The sequence below is a fragment of the Morone saxatilis genome, unplaced genomic scaffold (assembly GCF_004916995.1).
Source record: "Morone saxatilis isolate NCDOM2014 unplaced genomic scaffold, NCSU_SB_2.0 Contig10, whole genome shotgun sequence".
NCBI classification, from domain to species: Eukaryota; Metazoa; Chordata; class Actinopteri; family Moronidae; genus Morone; species Morone saxatilis.
In genome coordinates this window covers 14,058,241-14,078,543 of record NW_023339652.1, presented here as the reverse complement: position 1 = coordinate 14,078,543, position 20,303 = coordinate 14,058,241, and the positions used below count along the sequence as shown (strand labels likewise).

Below are 20,303 nucleotides of genomic sequence, written 5' to 3'. Positions count from 1 at the left end.
GGCTTAAGAACAGCACTGTCATCTTTTTAAATCAATTCTTCTCCCCTTACAGAATTGATTATAAATTCCATTTGGTTAATTGAAAGACAAAAGACAATTAAACAATTAAATGTCATTTATCACGCAAAATGTCAAACATTTACTGTTTCAGCTTCTAAAATGTGAAGATTTCGCTGATCATTCTAACTGGAATAGCTTTGGTTTTTATTACATTATATTATCCCATTTCAACCCCATCTTAATTCATGATCTGCTCTGAATTTATATCTTCCTTTTTTATTGTCTTTTGTCAAGCTCTATGATCAACTGTCAGGAAATATGAAGCATTTCAAGTACACTTACCAATAATGAAAGCATTTTAACTCTGACAACTTAGTAAGCCACATTAAGTATTTTTTTTACTTGCCTCCTTTGGCAACAGAGTTCAGGGAAGCTGATAGCCCATCCTGTTACTCCCAAAGTCAATGGCTCCAGCAACCAGTAGAATGATGGCCAAATCTGATCTTTCCCTTAATTTCACATCCCTCTCCCCTCCTCCTTGCCCAGGGCGAGGACTCCCTCTCATCCTCCCTCAAGGAAAGCCAACCCCCTGCCCTGCCCACTGATCCCCCCCTCACTCCAAAACACACCTACTCCCTCTCAGCTAAGACACACAAAGTGGCAGAGAGAAGGAGAGAGGGTGAAAAAGAGGAAGGGGAAGCAGTGGGGAGCTAGTGCTGAAGAGAATAGAGGAAGTTGTATTCCCTCATGCATTAACACACTTCCTCTCTGGTACTAACCTTAGTACGACTCATGGCTCCTGTGCTCGAGTCTGCGTCGCCTTCTGTCTCCTCTCCTCCCCTGTGGTCCTCACTGGTCGACTGGATGCTAACCACAGGTCAAAGGTCAACTGTCAAGAACTATTCATTTCCTCCGTCTTGATTTATAAATTAAATACACTTTCTATCTATCTAATGAGGCACAACTGTTAAGAGTTATAAAAGGATAAGAGAGATGAGGAACAGCCTTCGTCTCTTTGTAGGTGGACTGCGCCTATGCAAAGCATGGCTGCAGAGACACTAATTAGCCTGCAAACTCCTCCCACAGCGAGGAAAACACCCATTTGACTAGCAAATGCGGACCAAGTCATAGGGAAATGACTAAACTCAAACGAAAAAATGGTGACTTCAACTGTGACTGCTACTGTGACTGCTAAGGCTATTGATAATACCAATCTACTTCCAATCTTGCAGGGATAGTTTACACTGCTATGCAAATTAGTCAGGATGCTGGATGAGGCTGTGTGGTAATGTCAATTCCTTGACTATGGAAGATTCTTTTTTGTACCTCTTTTTTGGGATTCTCCAATCCAAACACCAACTTAACAAGTGTGTCAGTGGATAAAGTTTCTGTTGAGGTGGGATGGAAAAAATAAACTTAAGAACACAGAGAAGCTTGCTTTGCAGCTTGGGTTTTGCCTGCTCTTTTTCTTGTCTACTTCAATCATCTCAGTGGGCAATTCTCGCAGCAGAATACCAGCTGATGCATTGTCTGTGGTGAGCCAACTTCCTGTTCAGGTTTTTACCCGCATTCTTTGTTGTGGAAAATCCTGTTCTGTCAGTTGTGACATATGATTGATTCAGAGGGCATATTGAGAAAGACTGCTGTGTCAGCTTTGAAAAAAAACTACCGCCCTGCATGCAGTGCTTCCCTCACTATCTCTCCCTCAGCAGGAATGAAGGAACATATTTGTTTAATAGCTCAACACCTATATTTTTACATTATTTTGAAGTGACTGGGACAAACTAGTTTTGAAATATGCTAAAACAACAAATAAATAACCTAGATAAGATTCACAACTTTGGGGTCCCCTAGAGTTAGTACCGAAAATTACACTCAGAATGCAAGAGGTTTTTTAAATATTTAAATGCACTCAACAATACTTAAAATAATAATAAGGCAGTCTAATACTGATTAGGTGCTCAATCTATCAAATACTATACTTATTTCTTCATTCACCTCTCACTCTGGGTAACAGTCTCATCTGGTCCAGGTGATGTGCCTGGTATGTGTTCTGGAGGAACCATCTCGGCTGCTGTAGGAGTGGTATCATTAAGTGTGACCGTATGGTCCCGTTCAGGTGAGTTGTTCAGATTTTGGGCTGGACCACATGAGTGAGATTCTGCAGTCTCAGGAGCCTCTGCATCTGCTGAGACACGAGGAAAATGGGTTAATCTATAAATAAATACATTTTGCCCAGTGAATGTGTACATTTTGAAAACCAGTGGGCCATCAGCATTTCTTCCTCCACGAAGTTCATATGGAAAATGGAAAAAGTAAAATCAACAGTAATCAATAAACACAAAAAGGATATTAAGTGATTTACCAAGTCCAAAAACTGTGTGTTATATGGTGCATGTGATACTACAAGCACTAATGCAGCAGCTAAGTACATTATTTTACAAAGCAGTCATGGAGCTCTGGATTTTTAAAAAAACAATAATGAAAAACAGTATTCATACTGTGGTATTTAGTGGAGTTTGACCTTTATCTTGCAAGATTTAGTAAAGTTTTCTCTCCTTTAAACAAAAAATAGCAAACATACCAAGTGAGTCAGGAAATGACTCATTCTTTGGTTATGTTGTAAATGCATGCAGTAGACTAGCTGACAGTAGAGGGAGAAGAAAGTAAAACAAAGAGTGTGATCCACACAGAGAGTGAATTACACAGAGAGTGGGGAGGTAGAGATCTTACTGATGTTCTCTGAGTGGGACAGATCAGGGAGAGCATCCGCCTCTGGGTGTCTAATGTTGACAGCTTGTGAGTGGGCGCTCAATGGCACTGCTGCCTCTTCCTGAAACACACACACACACAAACAAAATTATAAATATTCAAAAACGAAAGGGGTGAAAAGATCAAATAAGCAATACACATTAACCATGTAGCAAACAGCAGGCCCACAATCAGCCAACAGAAACAGATCTCTGTCAGATGAGAAGACATTGCATAAGAAGTCAACACAATCTAACAGCTGACAGACAGCACAAAGCATCTGTTCCATCAGTGATGGATTTTTGGAAAGACCCCCAATTACTGTCATCTTCATAGGAATTCAAAAGCACTTCACTTTCACACTGACTGCAGAGTGTTTAAATTAGTTTTAAAAACCTTGCAGGCATGAACCAAGCATTGAGGACTGCGAGTAGAATAGATATCCTCCAAGATCAGAGTGTGTGACAAGGAATTGGGATTATAGCGACATAATGTGTAGTTTAGTGTATAGCATGCATCGTTAATTGGAATATATTTTTATTCAAATGTAGGTGCATAAACTTTTCTTTTGCCAATAACATCAGCAGGTTATTTTTAATCTTAACGACCTAAACATTTCATCACTGTCATTCTATATAAGGAAGTGGAAAGCTTCAACACAAGCATGAAGACTGCTGCCTGTGAACAGAGGCTATGAGCAATGATATGTGAAGAGCTATTTGGTAGGCAAATAGCAGAAAGAGATAGAGAGAGTACATAAGCTTGGAGAGAGGGAGGAAAATAACATATAATAAAATTGTTAGATATTTGGCAATACTGCCAACCAGTATTTTAGATCATTTCCTACCTTCAAGGCAGTCATTGCTTTCCATTCATTTCAGAGTAGTAGGAAAATCATTATAGCAACTTAAGACTTCAGATTGGTCCATCACAGTGACAGGGACTGTTTTTATAGCCTCCTTGTTGATGGTGCGTTTAAGGGCAGTCCCATTCATGACATCAGAAACTGACTTTGAAATTTAATGTCAGAGCATCCTTGAATGCACTAACTGGAAGAGTTTGCTAAAGAGTCCGTACTTGTAACTGTATTATCACATCACAAGTGTGACAAAAAGTGTGATTGATTGGAGGGAACAGAACACAGACTAAATGTGCACTGAGATGAATTACACATCTCCTAACTTTAGAAATTTCCTACTTCCTTCCCACCACTGCCACAGAAAAATATAGTTTTGAAAAACAGCAAAGATCTGCATGCCAAATATTTAATTAATTCAATCCAAGGAAGGTAAACTGAGCACCAAATCTGTTTTGTTACTGTCATGCTTCCTGCTGACATACAGTAAGACACCTGGCAGCTGCCCAGTACAACTACAGTCATCTATTGTTGGCCTCTGAACAGGCTGGGATTCTTGCTCAAGAGCACCTCAAGAGTAGGTGTTCGGGGGGGGAGAGAGAACGCACATTTTCCCAGCAAAAGTGGAAATTCAAACCAGCAAACTGTCAGTGACTTTCAGTCTTTACCAAATCAGAGTCCATCTGATATTAATCCAACACATCAACTTCAGAGTTTTGAAGATGTATTGTAGTTCAGTTGAAATCTTTAATTCTAAACATTGTTTTTAGCTTGTCAAACAAATTATCAGCCCATTTATCATAGTGTACAAAGCTTAAAATACCATGTGGTGTGTGTGAGGTTGAAATGTAAGGGGCATTTTTACACAGTCCTGAAATCACTGCACTAAGCTACAAGCACATGTGCTTCCACAAGGTCGAAACTGATGTTATCCTCTGATAACAACATGCTCATTTAGACATATGGTTTCCAGAGATTGAAAGATGTTTGGAAATTACAGTCAGTTTGGCTATATTTTTACAGATCTGTTTCAATGAAGGAAGTACTGATCTTTAGCCTGGCATCAAGTTACACAGTTATACAAGACTTATGACGTTAAAGATGAGCTTTCAATTTCATGTTATATCCTGCAATTGAAAGCAATTAGGTTTTCTAAAGTGTACTAGTCAAAGTTGTAATGGATAATAGTCATCATAATTTGTAGGTTACAGATTTAATTTATTGTTGAATTACTTAGGTAATTGCCATTGAGTTTGAGTCATTTTAAGAAAAATATTTAGGAAAAAATTAAGGAAAATACAGAGGTTAAGGGTAATACACAAAGGTCACAGGCACAATCCCAAAAAAGCATCTTGTACAATGCACCTAATACCAAGACGATTCAATTTACCTGCAAAGATTGACAGTTCACCTCTGGCTCTGACTCAGTGCAGGCCCCAGAGTCTGTAACAGATACAGAGGAAAGGAAAGAAAAATATGATATAAATCATGACAAATGACAGCAGGAAATATGAGACTGAAAAAAAGGACAAAACAAGGATGCTGCTCATTAAAAACCCAAACCCTTGTCCAATTCATCATCCATTAGCCATCCAAAAGTGCAACCCCACCTTTTACTATAAAAGGTCAGACTGTCTATTATGCAAGGCATTGAGCTGAGGGAGGGGCAGAGAGGTTAAAATACCATCCATGACTAAGGTGGCATTAATGACCACATTTACACTCTCATTTTATGTCTCTGTGCCTGCCAGCCGCTCATGCGAGCAGAGGAATGGGGGATTACTGAGCTCACTTCGTGGCCTCAGACCCGTCGTACACCTGGCCATACAAGGACCTTGGGGAAGAGAGGATTTCACATACTGTGGAGACACACACACACACACACTCATTCTCACACACAACCTTTATAAGACCAGGGCCACAACAACCATAGAAGGCAGGGGTCTACTTCCAGGGGCCTCAAGACTGTGTGTATCCTTACAGTGAGTGAGTGTGTGTGTGTGTACTGTACTGGTGCTTCAAGGGTGGCTGAGTGCCCTGTGACTCCCATGGATTACAGGGGGATAATCCACACACTCTTGCTTTCTCTCACACACACACACAAATCAACACTCAAAGACAATAACTGTAATCCGTTCTTCACCTTTAGAGTTTATCCTGTGAAGCACTTTGTAGGACACAGTGAAACCTGCAAAGTGGTGTACCAGCTGGATGTGTGAGTGAACTTAAAGTCATAACAATGTTTATTTAGTTGGTCTGAGACTAAAGACTGGGCTTTTTTGCTTCATAATAGGTACTTGAGACTGCTAGTGATAGTAATGGATGCCAATAACAAGCATATTCTCTTCTCTCCATTGATGGCAGTCTTATTTAACATTAGCTGTGGATTAGAAAAGACAAATGTTCAATCTAAGCATGAACAAATACACGTCTAATCTAGAGCAAAGAATGTGGATAAGGTTGCTTTTGCATTGGCATGTACTACATCTACACATGTATAACATTTCAATAACCATTAAATTACAGTTTTCACAGTTCAAACTATAGTTTCAGTCGTCTCATGTTAAGACGACGCAGGATATATTAGCTCACATTCTTGCTGCGTGAGGTTTATTTCTACTGTTAATCCTACTGAGATGGATTCAGAGCTAGGAACATGCTGAGTAGGGGTCAGATTGTGGCTACAAAAATATTCAACTATATTTAGCCCTATTTGGCGTGGCTTTAGGAGGTTTCAGTTAGCCTTGAGCTAATTTGGGCGTAAACTGGACTTTAAAGGCTCAAGGAAGACTCAAAATATTGAATATGCTGACAGGCAGTTCAACATTAATAGCTACATGGAAGTATACCAGTATTATTACATTTAGCTGTTCTCTATGAATACATCCAAATAAACACTATATAATCCATTAGGTTTAATATTAAATTAAGTTATTTAGTTAGAGATGTATTTTTATCATATTTGTCAGACTTTTTCCAAGTTATACAACATTGGAGAAAAAAAAAATTACAGCATGCTTAGCAGTTGAAGTGTTGAGTTGTTGGCCTGTAGTCGTGTCAAGCTTGGTGTCCACACTCACCTCGACCCTCTCCTGCTGCACCGTGACCAGGCTGGGCCTCCCCAGAGAGGGCAGACAGAGGAGTGGATGTGTCCCTAACTTCTCCTTCTCCTGCCTTGTCCACCACCGTCCACTTCTCCTCCGCGTCCTCCTCTTCCCCTCTGTCTGTTAATTTATCTACCGTTTCCACAGGTCTGCTGTCCGTTTGCCCACCCTGTTCTCTGCAATTCCTCTCTGCTAACTCGTTCTTCAGGAAGTCTTGAAGGGCGAACTCCTCATCCCAGTCCAAGTCATCTCCAGGCTGAAAAAAGAAAGAGAAAGACAGAATGCAATAAACTTTCCAACACATACCCCTGAAAAAAAGATGACACAATACTAGACAAATTATTGACAAGTGGATTTTCTGTACCGTTCTTTCCAGAAATCACTTATTAACAAATCTGTCAGCAAAACATAAGAGATTATAGACATTTCTTTTTAATACTCTATTTGTTGATTAACAAATCCAAGGGAATTACAATTTTAGTGGCTGTTCCCTGATCTATACTGAATAAATGTGAGAACTGCATTTTTTGTCAAAGGACTTGTTTACTGTATGCAAATCTATCCTGTGCACCGAGTTCATTATGTTTCACAGTGACAACAATGGCGCTGTAATGGAAATGTTCAAGCATGCCTCAGTGCATTTTGTGCGAGGAGCAATGAGTAGGTGTGTGGCCACATTTGATTCTGTATGTGTGCGTGTGTGTGTGGGTGCACATGTCCACTTCAGCCGCCAACTCTCACTCAGCTCCCTTCTACCAGATACTCCATCTGTTTGAATACAGTATGAGATCTGTCACCGCTCTCCAAGCAAGCCCTGCAATATCCTTCTATTGTGGGAAATGAATGTTAATACATACAAAAACACATACATGGAAATTAACTTTCATGTATTTTAAATTGAACATTTAATCAGTGTAAGTCAATCCTGCTCATCTCCCAGGCAGTGTACATTTATTATGTATTCTAAAACAATATATTCTGACGGATTAAGACTAAAATATTACTGCTGAGAATGTGGAAGGAAGTAGCTGCTGCTGTTTACTAAATATAGGTTTAAAGATTTAAGCCCCTTGATCCAGCCCACCCGTCTTCCCTTCCTCTCTGACCTCTTCCTCTGGTGCAGGTGTCTGGCATGAGGCCTCTCTGCTGTCCTGAGGAGTCTTTAGCTGCTCCAGCTCCTCACACAGCTGTCGCTTCTGGTTCTCCTGCTCCTGCACCCTGCGTGCAACAATGAATGAGGAAATTCATTTGAAAACAAAGCTGAGGGGTTGTTCGTTTTTTAAGATACTTATGGTAAAAACGCAAAGTATCAAAGCACTCTAAACTGTCCCAAAAGATAGAAAATCTTAGCCTAGAAGACAGTACAGTGGACATACTGTACCCAATCCGCAGGCCCATGCAGTGTCCCATTCTGTTGCCCAGGGTGACCAGCGCCAGTTCTCCGACTGGCCCAGTAACGGTTTCTTCACTTCACGGTTTTGTATATCCAGTCCCAGCCTGACCCTCTAGTCTCTGACTACACACAAAATTTCAAATGCTTGCACTTACAGTCCAGTCTTTCTCTGAACAGCCCAAACACTCCAGGGCAGGAGGCAGAACTATACTTACAATGAACCCTCTTCAGCTTTCTTTCTCCCAAACAATAACACAGTTCCTCAGTTTACCCTGGCAACTGAGCACCAGTAAATCCCAGCTGGACAGCCTGACCAGTTTCCCCTCTCTGGTCTGATACTGTACCACACTCACTCAGTTATATATCTGAAGGGGATGGCCGTCTCCATGAACACGCATACAAACAGACACATACACACACAGCACAAGGCAAACCCATCCACAGAGAGTCAGAGTGAAGTCCTAACCCAGACCTAGTGAGGCGGGCCCTTTGGGGTCAGTGAGGTCAGGATGATTGACAGGTCTTTCCTCCACTCAGCACAACTGACTGGCCAACTGAGACAGAACAATGAAGAGCAGAACCCACATTGCAAGGGTCTGATATTAAGTAATGTAAGGTGTTATTAATGTAGAAGTTCTGTAAGTTTAGAAATGTTCTCCAACAGGCAGATCTCCTCTCGTGGAAATAATTTCATTGGTTGCATAAAATCCTCTCAAGCTCTTCCCAGTAACTTTTTTATTCATTCAGGACCACGTGGCATTTAAGATCCTGGAAACTCTGCAAGCACCCAAACAAGCTTATAGCTATGGGCTTATATGGACTTGGAAGGGAAGCTAAACTAACCAGCTAAACTTGATAGTTCATTATGCCTAGCCTGCATTTTTTCCTCATAAGTAATTACACTGCTAGATTTAATTGGTTTCTAGCTCTCTTAATGTCTTCTTCAGTAGAATCAATATAACATGACTTAGGCAGAAAATTTAAAAAAAACTTTAGCTCTGCCTTCTAGCATTTATTTCAACCAATGAGATCACTGCTGCATAAGAGCAACTCCACCTCAAAGAAATGTTTTCCTACCTTACAGTCAAGTTGTTTTATATTAGCTAGCACGAGATCCCCATCAAATCTATCTTTTCCCCCCATCTTTCTCTGGTATTTCTCCTTCACCTGCCTCTGCTCTCATAACAAATTCTCAAAACAAATTCTCAAAACAACATCACTCACTTCAGCATTCAGCAGCTCACACGTTTCTGACTGCCCACTGATTTTCACATACACAGCCACAAATGTACAGGCAGTCAGGCAGTACAGACATTAAGATTTGCTCACCTGACTGAAAGGTGAAGAATTTCAGTGCGGGACCTCCTCATGTTACTGGCCATTTTGATCAGCTCCTTCTCCAACGAGTCTGTATACTGGGCCAGCTGGTCCAGGCTGAGGGCCCAGTCCGCCCTTCTCGTGTCCAGCTTGGCCTGCACCGCCTGTGGAAAAACAAGGCCAAGGGGTTAAAGGCCGCAGGGTGCTGCACGGCCCGAGTAGCTGCTCGTCTTTTAAGCCTCCAAAAAGTTCTGACACCTAACTGACACACAATCTTTCCATGTCAGCCAGCATGCTGAACAACCAACAGAAAACTGACTTGTGCTGGTACAGCTCTGCTCCACTAATTTCTGTCTCATTTGGTATGTTTACTGCTGTATGGCAGTACGTGGCTAATGAATGCAGAGTGGCAACAATGCAGGAGGAGGGGGAAAGAGAGAAAGAGAGATGGAGAGATACGGAAAGTTGGAGTGAGGGAGGAGGGGAGTGGGTTGTGTTCATGGTACAACACACTGACTAAATAGCACTGCTTGGATGGGGCCTGTTGGAGTTATATAAGTGAGAGATCTCTAGAGAGGAGAGATAGTGGGTGGGAAGGAGAGAGAGCAGATAAGCAGTGATAGATAGAAAAAGAGTGCAACAGGTGGAGGGAGAGGAAGATAGAAATCACATTACATAATTCTCATGATTCATATATTTATATACTTGTATATTTATTTATTCATTTTATTTTTTTAAAGTACTGAAACTGCCATTTTCAGCCTGAAATCAACCCATACGCATATTCTCTCACAAAGGCTCTAACCCTGCAGTACACTATGAACCTGCAACTTTTCTTAAGCTTAAGTGTTGCAGGTAGGCTGACGCTAAACACAAACTTGTGTCTGTGAAAGTGTGTGAGTGGGTCTGACCTGGAGACTGGTGTCTTTGTTGCACCCTGACTGTGCGTGGTTGTCCAGCAAGCCTCTGACTGCAGACAAGACAGAGTCGGTTTCTTCTGTGAAATCCCTTTTCTGAGAGACATAAAGAGGAAGCAGGACATGAGAGCAAAATAGTTTAGGTTATATATTGAAAACAGTTTGCACAACATTAGACACAACTGCTTGAGACAGAAACAATGTTTACATGCATTCATAAACATGACATCACACTATTCTAATTGTTCTGAGCTCATGTGAGGGGCTAAGCAATCTTAACCTGGTTAACTGTAAGGCTGCCTTTTTAGCTTTTAGTTTTTAGTAGGCTGCACCTGAAGCTACAGATGGGAACGACTGAAAAATGAATATGCCTTACATAAAAAAGGTACAATTATATTAATTGTACCTTTTTTATGTTTTTTTACATGTTTGTTTTTTTACATGTTTTTTTACATGTGCTACAGCTGATGCCATACTGGTTTTGTGTTGTGGAGAAATGAGTGACATTTACAGTCAAAGCAGCCATTTGCAAGTCAAACATAACATAATTCAACATTTTATGGAAGAGGACAATGGGATTGTGATACAGATGCAAATTGTCCACTAGTCACCGATCTAGCAAGTCAGGTCTTCACACATGCTTAATCAGACTTGGTTACCAGTTTGTTTAGGAGGCTCTTGAACTCCTGAGCCATGTGTTCAGGGTTAGGCCCCTGCAGCATCAGCAACACCTCCCTGTCCAGTGTTTCATCCAGCGAGGTGGCAAAGCTCATAGTGGTGGACAAATGGTCAACTGCATTAGGGGCCTGCAGGAAATTCCAATATACAGAAATGAGCAAAGAGACTTAAGACAGTTACCATCAGTCCAAGCATTACAGAGAGGAAGTTCAGAGCACATGAAGAACTGCCTCCAACATTCAGACAGGGATGTGCATTGTGTGTGAAGTATGTGAGAAGCCCTACATTGGAAGAACAATCTTCAGATGAATCACCTGCCTGTAGGCATAAAACTTCTCAGGACTGCAGCTGGGATCACAGGCACTATAAACTCAGATTACATAACATTGCCAAAACCAGCTGTGTCTATTGAAGTGGTTGGTTAGTGTGGATGTTGTATCTATGTAGGGTGCATATGTGTTGCAGCCAACAGTTTGGCTGCTACAAGGAAGATGTCAAGAGGTGCAACAGCCATGAATTCTGTCAATTAAATGTCAGAATGTAAAACATAATGAGAGAAGGAACAGATGAATAAAAAATATGAGAATGAGAACAAGAACAAGAAGGAGAGAGGAAAAAAACAGCATAAAAGAAAAGCTGAGCAAATAAAAAAGACTAAGAGTAAGGGAGTGCTGACCTCCAGTGGCGACTGTGCCAGAGCCAGTTCTGTCTGCAGGGATCCTGAGCTGCTCTGGTTCAACCTGTAAGCCACCGACAGAGACAGACCAGCCCTGTGCGAGACCGGAGGAACATGAACATGCAGAACTCAAAAAGGTTTCATTATAAAGATACAGTTTGTGGATAAGGGGGGTTCTCTAGGAAACATTAATAGTGTGAAAAAATAAAAGGTGACCAGTGTCTACTTTCATAGTATTCCCTCAACCTTTCAAATATCTCAAACCCCATCACTCGGTCACCCACAGGATATTCTTGGTTCACTTACCCAGCCAGGTCCGGGTGCATCATCTGCATCTGGCTCTCCAGCTTGCTCTTGTCTGCCCTCAGCAGCTAGAATCAACAACAGAGACACCAACATGACTCAGTCTATGACATCAGTTATTTAGAGGTCAACTACGTTGCCTACCCTTTCCCCCACTAGAACAAACCTGTTGACCACCAGACCTGTGTGTGGAAGGACAGCAGGTGTTTTAATTCCCAGAGTCAGTCAGTCAACTGCTGATAATTGTACCAACACACTGGACATAACAGAATTGTCTGTATGCTAAAACGCTGACATTTGTGTGCAAGAATATTACATTTATGTATTTATTCATATTTAAGAAAATAACTACTATAACTTTATGGTCAATATTTATAATCATATTTGTTACTATTTGGTAATCAAGACTTTGGATATGATTTTAAAATTACCAATTTATTTGGCGACTCTTTTCAAATCTTCAAATCAAATCAGAAAAAAATCACTGTTTAATTTTCTGCTAATTCATTTCAGCTTAAAAAAGTGGTGGAAGTAGACAAAATGGTTTGTAAGGAGCAGATAAAATGGCTGCACTGGCATGAGTAAATAGCAAGCAAAGATATCTGCAACATGTGAAAGCAGTAAAAGAGCATCTTAGAGAAAGAAGATGGGGTTGGTACGTAAAAACTGAAATATATATTTCAATTCACTGACCTCTGTGATGGACGAGTATTCCTCCACTGCTGACTTGAGCTCATTTATCTGTCTGCGCTTCTGTAGGAGGTAAAAGACACAAGACCAGTTTGAGTTTTTTAGGGAAACAGAAACGAGGACAAGAATAAGTTTCCCCTACCCGGAATTTATTTATTTAATTTATTATCAGCAAAACAATTGCTAGACTGTACATGTTTTTGCACTGAAGTGTTGGATTCAAGCTAGAATGATCATCTGATCAACTGCCACAAATAGCTTTACAGTGATAGTAACATGAATAATATAGCAAGATAAGGTACTGACCTCCAGTATCACAGCTTCCTTTTCATTAACGACAGCATCAAAAGAGTGAATTTGCACCTGAGGACGGGGAAAGGGCAGAACATAAAGAAAGCACAGTTCAATGGGAATACAGTAGACTCAGTATTTCTAATGTGCCTGAGACAGATTTACAGTACTAAGGTTATTTTGTGGGGAAGTAGGCCAGATATACACTCAAAAATGGCTGAGGGCGAGGAAGAAAGAATTAGAGAAAGACACTGTGTGACAGTAGTCTGGAAAGGGAGAGATGGGATGTAATAATGCAGAACATCATATAAAAATGATAATGGCCAGAAAGTGAAAGGTACCTGAAGGTCAGCGTTAATGTCACACAGCTCTGCTATTCTCCTCTGAAGCTCGTCCGTCTCCATGGTGACCTTGAAGTTCTGGGGAGCAAAGGGGAGTTGGGGCAGCTGGTCACATCCTTTTATGAGAAAACTTGCAACAATATACTCTCTGTAAGCTGTATGAGTGGGGGAGTACTGCTAGTTCACTGTGAAGTCAAGTCATTGATTTTACTGTCAACTCCTCTGACCACAGTCTTCTTTGGAAAGTGAAGTACCTCTTCCTGAAGAGAAGCAATCTTGGCAATGAGACTCTGGTTTTCTCTCTCCTGAAAAGAAGAAAAACAATCAATAGCAAAATGAATGCTCAGTCCTAAATGTTCTGCTCTATCACAACCTGACAGTGTGACTGTACAATAAAAACAAATTCCTTAAAATAATGTCAAATTTGTTGTTACACGTAATCACATTTACTTTTATAAATCATTTCTGCATGTTGCAAAATCTTATGTACAAAAACTTGCGGCAGAAACACATGAAAAGCAGTGCTTTAATAATAATAATAATAATATTTAATAAGATTTTCAAAAACATTTTGCTTTGGAATAGCGTGTGATTGTCTAATCAAATCCCTGCAATGCAATACAAAAGAAAAAAAGACATGGCTCTAATTTCAAGCCACAAGAAGTAATGAAAGTGGCACAGTTTTGCAAGGCTATAAGGAGTGCCAAGCATTTTAATTTGATATCAAATGTGGTCAACAATAGTTGAATGCTCTGACTGACTGCAATACCATACATTTCAGCTGCAATGTCTAAACATTGTGTAAGAAGCCCTTAGAAGAAAACAACAGAGGCATGTTATTTGTATGCACCTCAACATGCAAGCCAAATGCATTTTTATATATCATCTTTGTGCTGTCTGAGTTTGACTGACCACATATTTGCTGTGTTCGGAGGCGCGAGCTCTGCCTTCCTCCGTACAGCTCAGAGTGGCCTTCATCTCCTCCACCTCGTCCTTCAGCATCTTCTCCTTCTGAGCCAGCTGCTGGTTACTGTGCAAGGGGATAAACAGAGATGGAAGTCTACAAACCACTGCTACAATAAATCTGAGCCGTGTATTTGCATGCAAGTGTATCTTACACCCTGGCCTGATTGCGTAGCTCCTCATTTTCCTCTGCCAGCTTCTGGTTGCTGTCTTCCATGCCCTCCACCACCTGCTTCAGCTTCTTCACCTCCTCCTGCAGCTTTTGGTTGCTCATCTGAAGGTCAGCAACACAATACACCAGCTCTGATGTCTCACTGAGGAGAGAAACAGACAAACACATATATGCAAGGTTTAAAATGGGCCGGAGTGCTACCTCCTGACATCCACATGGCATCATCAGAGCTCAGCTCCATCTCAGTATCACAGCTTTGCCAACTCTCCCCCTTTTGGCTTGAAACATCTGCTTTCAGAAAGTGTCTCACGCTGACCAAACAAATATACGCTGCTTTTCTTTGACTTTATTTAATAGCAGTGGCCATCACATCATGCGTTTCAAAATTCAAAGAGGGGCTGTGCACAATTTACGTATCTGGCACAGAAACTATAACTTCATGAATTATTTCAATCTTCTGTTGTGGTATTGTGATGTTACAGTATCCTTATTAAACCTAAATGCTTTTCTGCACAGCAAACAGGAAAACTGTTGCATACAGAGATTCTAACTTATCCAACTACACACTGAAATCATTGGGTCCAGCACCATCAAAGCAGTGGATTTTATGTCCAAATTTTGTTTCCTCTGGAGAATCATAATCTTTTTTGTCAAGTGGGTTCTTACAAGGGGTTTTTAGTTTTGCAGCTTAAAAGTATTAAGTATGATTTGGAGCAGCTGCATTACTGCAACCATGGAACCTATCTAATCACCTAAGTTACTAAAAAGAAGGCAACAGATAATTGGCCTAATAATAAATACACTATTTATTGTACTAAGCTAATGAGAAGATACTGTAGTTGTCAGTGCAAACATATTCTTAGTCTTCCCCCTTCAAAAATAAAAGTGTTGTATTTCCTATTTACACAAACATAGACACTAATTCACACACGTCACTTACAATTCTGCTCTGGATGCCTCCCCTCCAAAGGCCTCGAGGCTTCCTGAGGTCATATTGAGCAGCATGGACCTCTTGGCTAAAACACACAGATCAAGGGAGGATTTAAAGCTACAGAGGGCTGTACTATGAAGCAAGAGAACTGGCTTATCCAGGTAAATTCAGGAGAAACTCTGTGATATCAGGTGAAACTTCCAGCCTAACCCGTACTACAAAATGGTGGATACGTTTTCGTTAATTTACCACTTCCATCTAGGAAATTTACTGCTGACGTATTCAATCATAGCACTAATTAAAGAAGAGTCTGTAAGAGAAAAATAGAGAACCTACACCCAGGAGCACTGTCATTTTACTTAGAAATTTACTCTACAATGCACTGCCAACAATCCTCCCCGTCTTTGTTGGCCCCTACTACGGTAAGATTAGTCTGTTAACTTTTTTTAAACTGCTCATATCCCGATATTATCTTAGTACATTCTTCTGGGGACAAATTTGAGCCATTATGAAAAAAATGCACTGCAGAACACTTCCTTTTAGCAAATGCACACAATCTCAGATTAAGTTGACGTCGACTTCAATAACTAACATCATAATCCCTGTTGTAGTACCGTGTACACCAGTGTAGGCAATCAGTTCGTCAACTTGGACTTTCCTGATAACCCGGTGTACGTTCAACTCCCTTTATAGTACAGCCCACAGGTGTCATCAAAATTAGATATGGGTACAGTACAAGGAAATGAAAAGCAAACCCATGAGTCAATCTGTGCACACTCACCACACAGACTTTCTCTGAGTTTGACTGAGTCCTGAGTGATGTCTTCAGTTGGCTCTTCCCTGAGATACAACAGAGATATCAAACATCAAAATGTGCAAAATCAATTACTCTCATGATCTTTTTCTAGGATTTGGCAGTCATGCACTATGCTGTTGCTCCTGAAAACATGTTTGAAATGATGAAACAGTTTAAAGTGTTTATTTTTGGTGCCTGGCACCGAGCACTGCAAAAAGTCAGCTCTCAGTCTGAAACTCATTTCTCAGTTATACTAGAGTGTATGGTTAGCCCCTTCATATATATAAGCACGTATTCAGCCACAGTTGACGCAGTGACCCTTTGGTTTACTCAGTTAGCTTTATTTAAAGCCCACACATAACGCCATGCATCACCTCTCACAGATTGTTCAAAATGACCACTTGCATAAGAGATAAATAATATGGCATGAAGATTAAACATTTAGACTTTCAATTTTAATCCTCTATGTGCGTCACATCAAATTAAACCATAGGTGTAAAAGTCACATTTGATATAGACCTGACAGAGTGTACTTGGTGATTCACAACTGCCTCCAAGACAAGAGACAAGATGCACACAGCTAAACTAAGAGGGAAAAAGAATTCTCACCATCTCTCATCTGACGCATAACCCGCCTACACAATATCTACTTGCGTAACTCAAAAACAGTATGTGAAAGGCTAAAAAGCAAGCACAGGACTGGTAAAGACGTCGCAACTGCAACTACAACTGTGTAAAAGGAAACAGCACACATGTGGAGCCAAATTACTAATTCTTATTTAGTCTCTCACAAAAAAGACAGCAACAACCATTTGTCAGAAATCTGGTCATAATTCTATTTTAAAAGATGCAAAAAAGAAGGCTTTGTCCTTTTGTCCCTCTCACTTTCACAAAAAAGAAACCAATGACTGCACAAACTGTTACAGTTTCAGGGCTCCACCAAGAAACTTTCTTCTGAAACTGTACCAGTTCTCACACTTTCACTTTCAAATTTCTAAAGTTCATCTTCAACTTGCAATCTTGCAAGACAAAAACATGAACAGACGAAAACTGTGCCAGCAGAAATCTTATATCTTATCCAAAAATGTATTCACTATTGATTTACAATACCCTACTGACAGCCTAAAAGATTAAAATGTTCTCTTTCATCCACACAGCATGGACAGAACAGCACAGCTGGACCTGGATTCTTGCTGGATTCATCTTGCTTAAGGCCAAGAGTTTGACCTCAGATGTTCCAGGATGATCACTTACCAAGCTACCCACCCTTCAGCTCAAAGTCTCATTTTAAACCACATGTGCATAACATCTGAATATTTTCCTCTCAATAACTGAACTGAAAAAGACACCTGAACTTACAAACGTTCATATACATATATGAACAAAGCAAGAATTCAGAATGTCTGCCTGTGAGTACCCGTTGTTGCGGCAGTCATCAATCCACTCCCTCATGACGGCGTGATATGTGTCCAGGTCTATGGAAACGTCTTTGTGCTCTGGATCGAGCATGTTGCAAAGTTCCTCCAGTCCACTGTCTTCTGAGCTGCGACTGGTGGTGTGCCGCAAATAGTCCACAATGTGAGACACGTACACTTTACCTGGAAGATGACAGTAACAGACACTTAATATAAAAAGTGTACCCTGCTAGAACTGTGATGGTCAATACATTACAAGATTTATTTTGTGTAGGCAGCAAAATCAGTAACCATAGTGACAGTAAGAATCACGCTTAAATCTTTTTGCAGTTAGTTTCACTTTCTTTTTTTTTTATAATTCTTCAGCCTTCACACAGTTCTCACAGCAGGAGTCAAAACTGTGGACTAGTTTTCTTTCCTTTGACAAGAATGCATTCAATGGCAGCAGCTTTCCAAATTCATGTGCTCTGAACCCCAAAAACTGGAAAAGTTCCACATAATGGATCTACTTCCATTTTCACATGTTTACATGTGGTACTGTTACCCAAAACTGCTCAGTTGTATTTAAAAAAACCATAAGTTCAAATTTGCTATATTTCCACAGAAATAGTTTCATTAAACACATTCAAAATCTAATAAAGTTCAATAAGACCCATCAGGTCTGAATCCCATTTTAGCTGAAGATTTAAGTCATTATTTATTTTTTTTAAATTCATTTCAATGCCATCTATGAAAAAGGCACTTTTTTTTGCAGAAACACAGACCCAAAGAGGACTGAGGTAGATAGAAAGAAAGAATAAAGTAGACATAGCACCTGAACATCACAAAAAGAAGAAACTGAAAAGAATGCAATCATATCCGGAGGTGAAGGTAAAAGAACAAAAATGGTTATGTTCTTCTCTTCTTCCGCACAAGATGCATGACTCCAGAAAAGCATTAAAAATGTATGTGAACAGATGAGAAAACTTGAATGATACAGAGATAAAAGGAGCAGATTTGTGTTGTCAGTGCTAGGAGGCACAAGAGACAACGCTGATATTGTGTGACTCTCAGCGCCGAAAAACACAGTCATACTATATTCAGTGACAAGTTAGAATTTATCATTAGGCTGCCATATTTAGCTTGCTGGAAGAATGAAATGCATGACCCAACCATTAGTGACCATGTGACTGGCGTGTGTGGGCGTACCTCGGCGTTGTGTATCACAGGCATGGAAGATGGTATCAAGCAGATTCTCCTCACAGATGAGGCTGATTTCTGCCATATTCTCCTTCCTGTTTTCAGAGGCCAGTGAGGATCCTGAGCATGAATATGCAACACAAGCATACCAAATACACAGTGTATTCAGTTGCAGAGCAAAGCAAGCACATGATACATTTTGCTTTAGGCACAGCAACTAATAACATTATGATAGCCTGAGTCCAGGGCTTGAAATTAACCTTTTTCTTCAGTGTCCTGCAACTATCCCGAGTTCTACTTTCAACTGTCCCCGGATTAAAAACCAGTTGTCCCAACTTGAAGGATAATAAGTATAGTTTAATCATTTGCATCACTTCAGTGACTCACTCAGTTCTGCTAGTTGTCTCCTGCACTTATATCTGAATAAAAAAAATGTAAATCACTCTAGGTGTTTAGCCACAATCAGTTTTCCATTATTTGTTTTTTTGTTGTTTTAAAACAACATTTAAGTTGTTACAGTCAGAAAGGGAAAAAAAAAGTGCATTTTAATCACAAAAAAATAATCCCTGCAAACTGTTTGTTAGATATACAGTGATGGTAATTAATCACAAACTCACTACAGGGACATCGTAGGTTTGAAATGAGTAAAAAGGTTAAACAAGGTTAAATACTAAAACTGTTTAAAGCTCCTACAAGGAACTTTCACTTGATTCTGGTTGCCACAAACGTAGTAGTGTTTCTACCGCCTTGTTTCATTGATTTCAATGGAAAATCGGACCAAATGCGACCCAGTGGCGAGCATTAGGAATAACTGTATAGAAAGAGCCAGTCTTGTCCCTGATGGTCTTGTTTATGTAGGTCATATGGAGGCATCAGTATTAAATGTATTAGACTGTTTCAAAAAACTCCTCGTAGTACGTTTAAATATTTACAAGCTCAAATTAACTATTTACAAAGAAGCTAAAGGATCACCCTAATCCAGAAAGAGAGTGAACGAGAAGGTCAAACAAACTATTTACATATAGGATAAGGATCATCAAAACAGACTTTAAGACAGGACAGAACTCTTCTTTAGGCCCTTTGAACCCTTTGAATTTGGAGCTTTTGTTTTGAAGCCTATGACTTTTATATTTGTAACCCTTTCAGCACCAGTGTTGTTTCTCTGGAAGTAAACAGACTGGAATTTGGGATTTCCATGTTTTTGTTTGTAGTAAGTCTGTTCATTCTTCCATTTTATAAAGTAAATGCATTCTCCCTCTTCATATCATTACTATTTAGTAATTCATCATTCCTAACAAAAATTTAAGAAATAAAACATCCTCCTTTAGGTCTACAACCTAAACTTTCTGTCCAGGAATCAGCATGTCAAGCATTTCTTGCTGGTGCCAATGTTAAGTAGGTAAGTTTTATAAAAATAACTTGAATTGAATTAACCTTAATTATATTCTGCCATTACTACATAGACGGATAATACACAAAAGGTTCCTCTGGCTTGTTCTAACATTTCTAATGGCATTTGCAAGAACCCAC

The 20,303-nt window shown here is 40.0% G+C and overlaps 1 protein-coding gene across 5 annotated transcripts in view; it reads right to left on the bottom strand.

Annotated features, from left to right (window-relative positions):
* The window catches only part of lrmp (lymphoid-restricted membrane protein), a 33,228-nt gene that overhangs the window by 10,674 nt on the left and 2,251 nt on the right, over positions 1–20,303 (bottom strand). For 4 of the 5 annotated variants that reach the window (XM_035675833.1, XM_035675857.1, XM_035675848.1 and 1 more), the window contains exons 3-23: positions 18,783–18,893; positions 17,597–17,777; positions 16,165–16,223; positions 15,393–15,468; positions 14,436–14,594; positions 14,230–14,347; positions 13,572–13,622; positions 13,318–13,395; positions 12,992–13,048; positions 12,689–12,748; positions 11,999–12,063; positions 11,693–11,786; positions 10,998–11,144; positions 10,333–10,434; positions 9,434–9,585; positions 7,818–7,929; positions 6,688–6,967; positions 4,998–5,050; positions 2,734–2,833; positions 1,999–2,188; positions 780–867 (exon numbers count right to left, since the gene is read on the bottom strand). In XM_035675833.1, coding sequence (XP_035531726.1) covers positions 780–867; positions 1,999–2,188; positions 2,734–2,833; positions 4,998–5,050; positions 6,688–6,967; positions 7,818–7,929; positions 9,434–9,585; positions 10,333–10,434; positions 10,998–11,144; positions 11,693–11,786; positions 11,999–12,063; positions 12,689–12,748; positions 12,992–13,048; positions 13,318–13,395; positions 13,572–13,622; positions 14,230–14,347; positions 14,436–14,594; positions 15,393–15,468; positions 16,165–16,223; positions 17,597–17,777; positions 18,783–18,893 — 2,333 coding nt within the window. The remainder of the gene's footprint in view (positions 1–779; positions 868–1,998; positions 2,189–2,733; positions 2,834–4,997; positions 5,051–6,687; positions 6,968–7,817; positions 7,930–9,433; positions 9,586–10,332; positions 10,435–10,997; positions 11,145–11,692; positions 11,787–11,998; positions 12,064–12,688; positions 12,749–12,991; positions 13,049–13,317; positions 13,396–13,571; positions 13,623–14,229; positions 14,348–14,435; positions 14,595–15,392; positions 15,469–16,164; positions 16,224–17,596; positions 17,778–18,782; positions 18,894–20,303) is intronic. The other variant, XM_035675841.1, reaches the window with a different exon arrangement.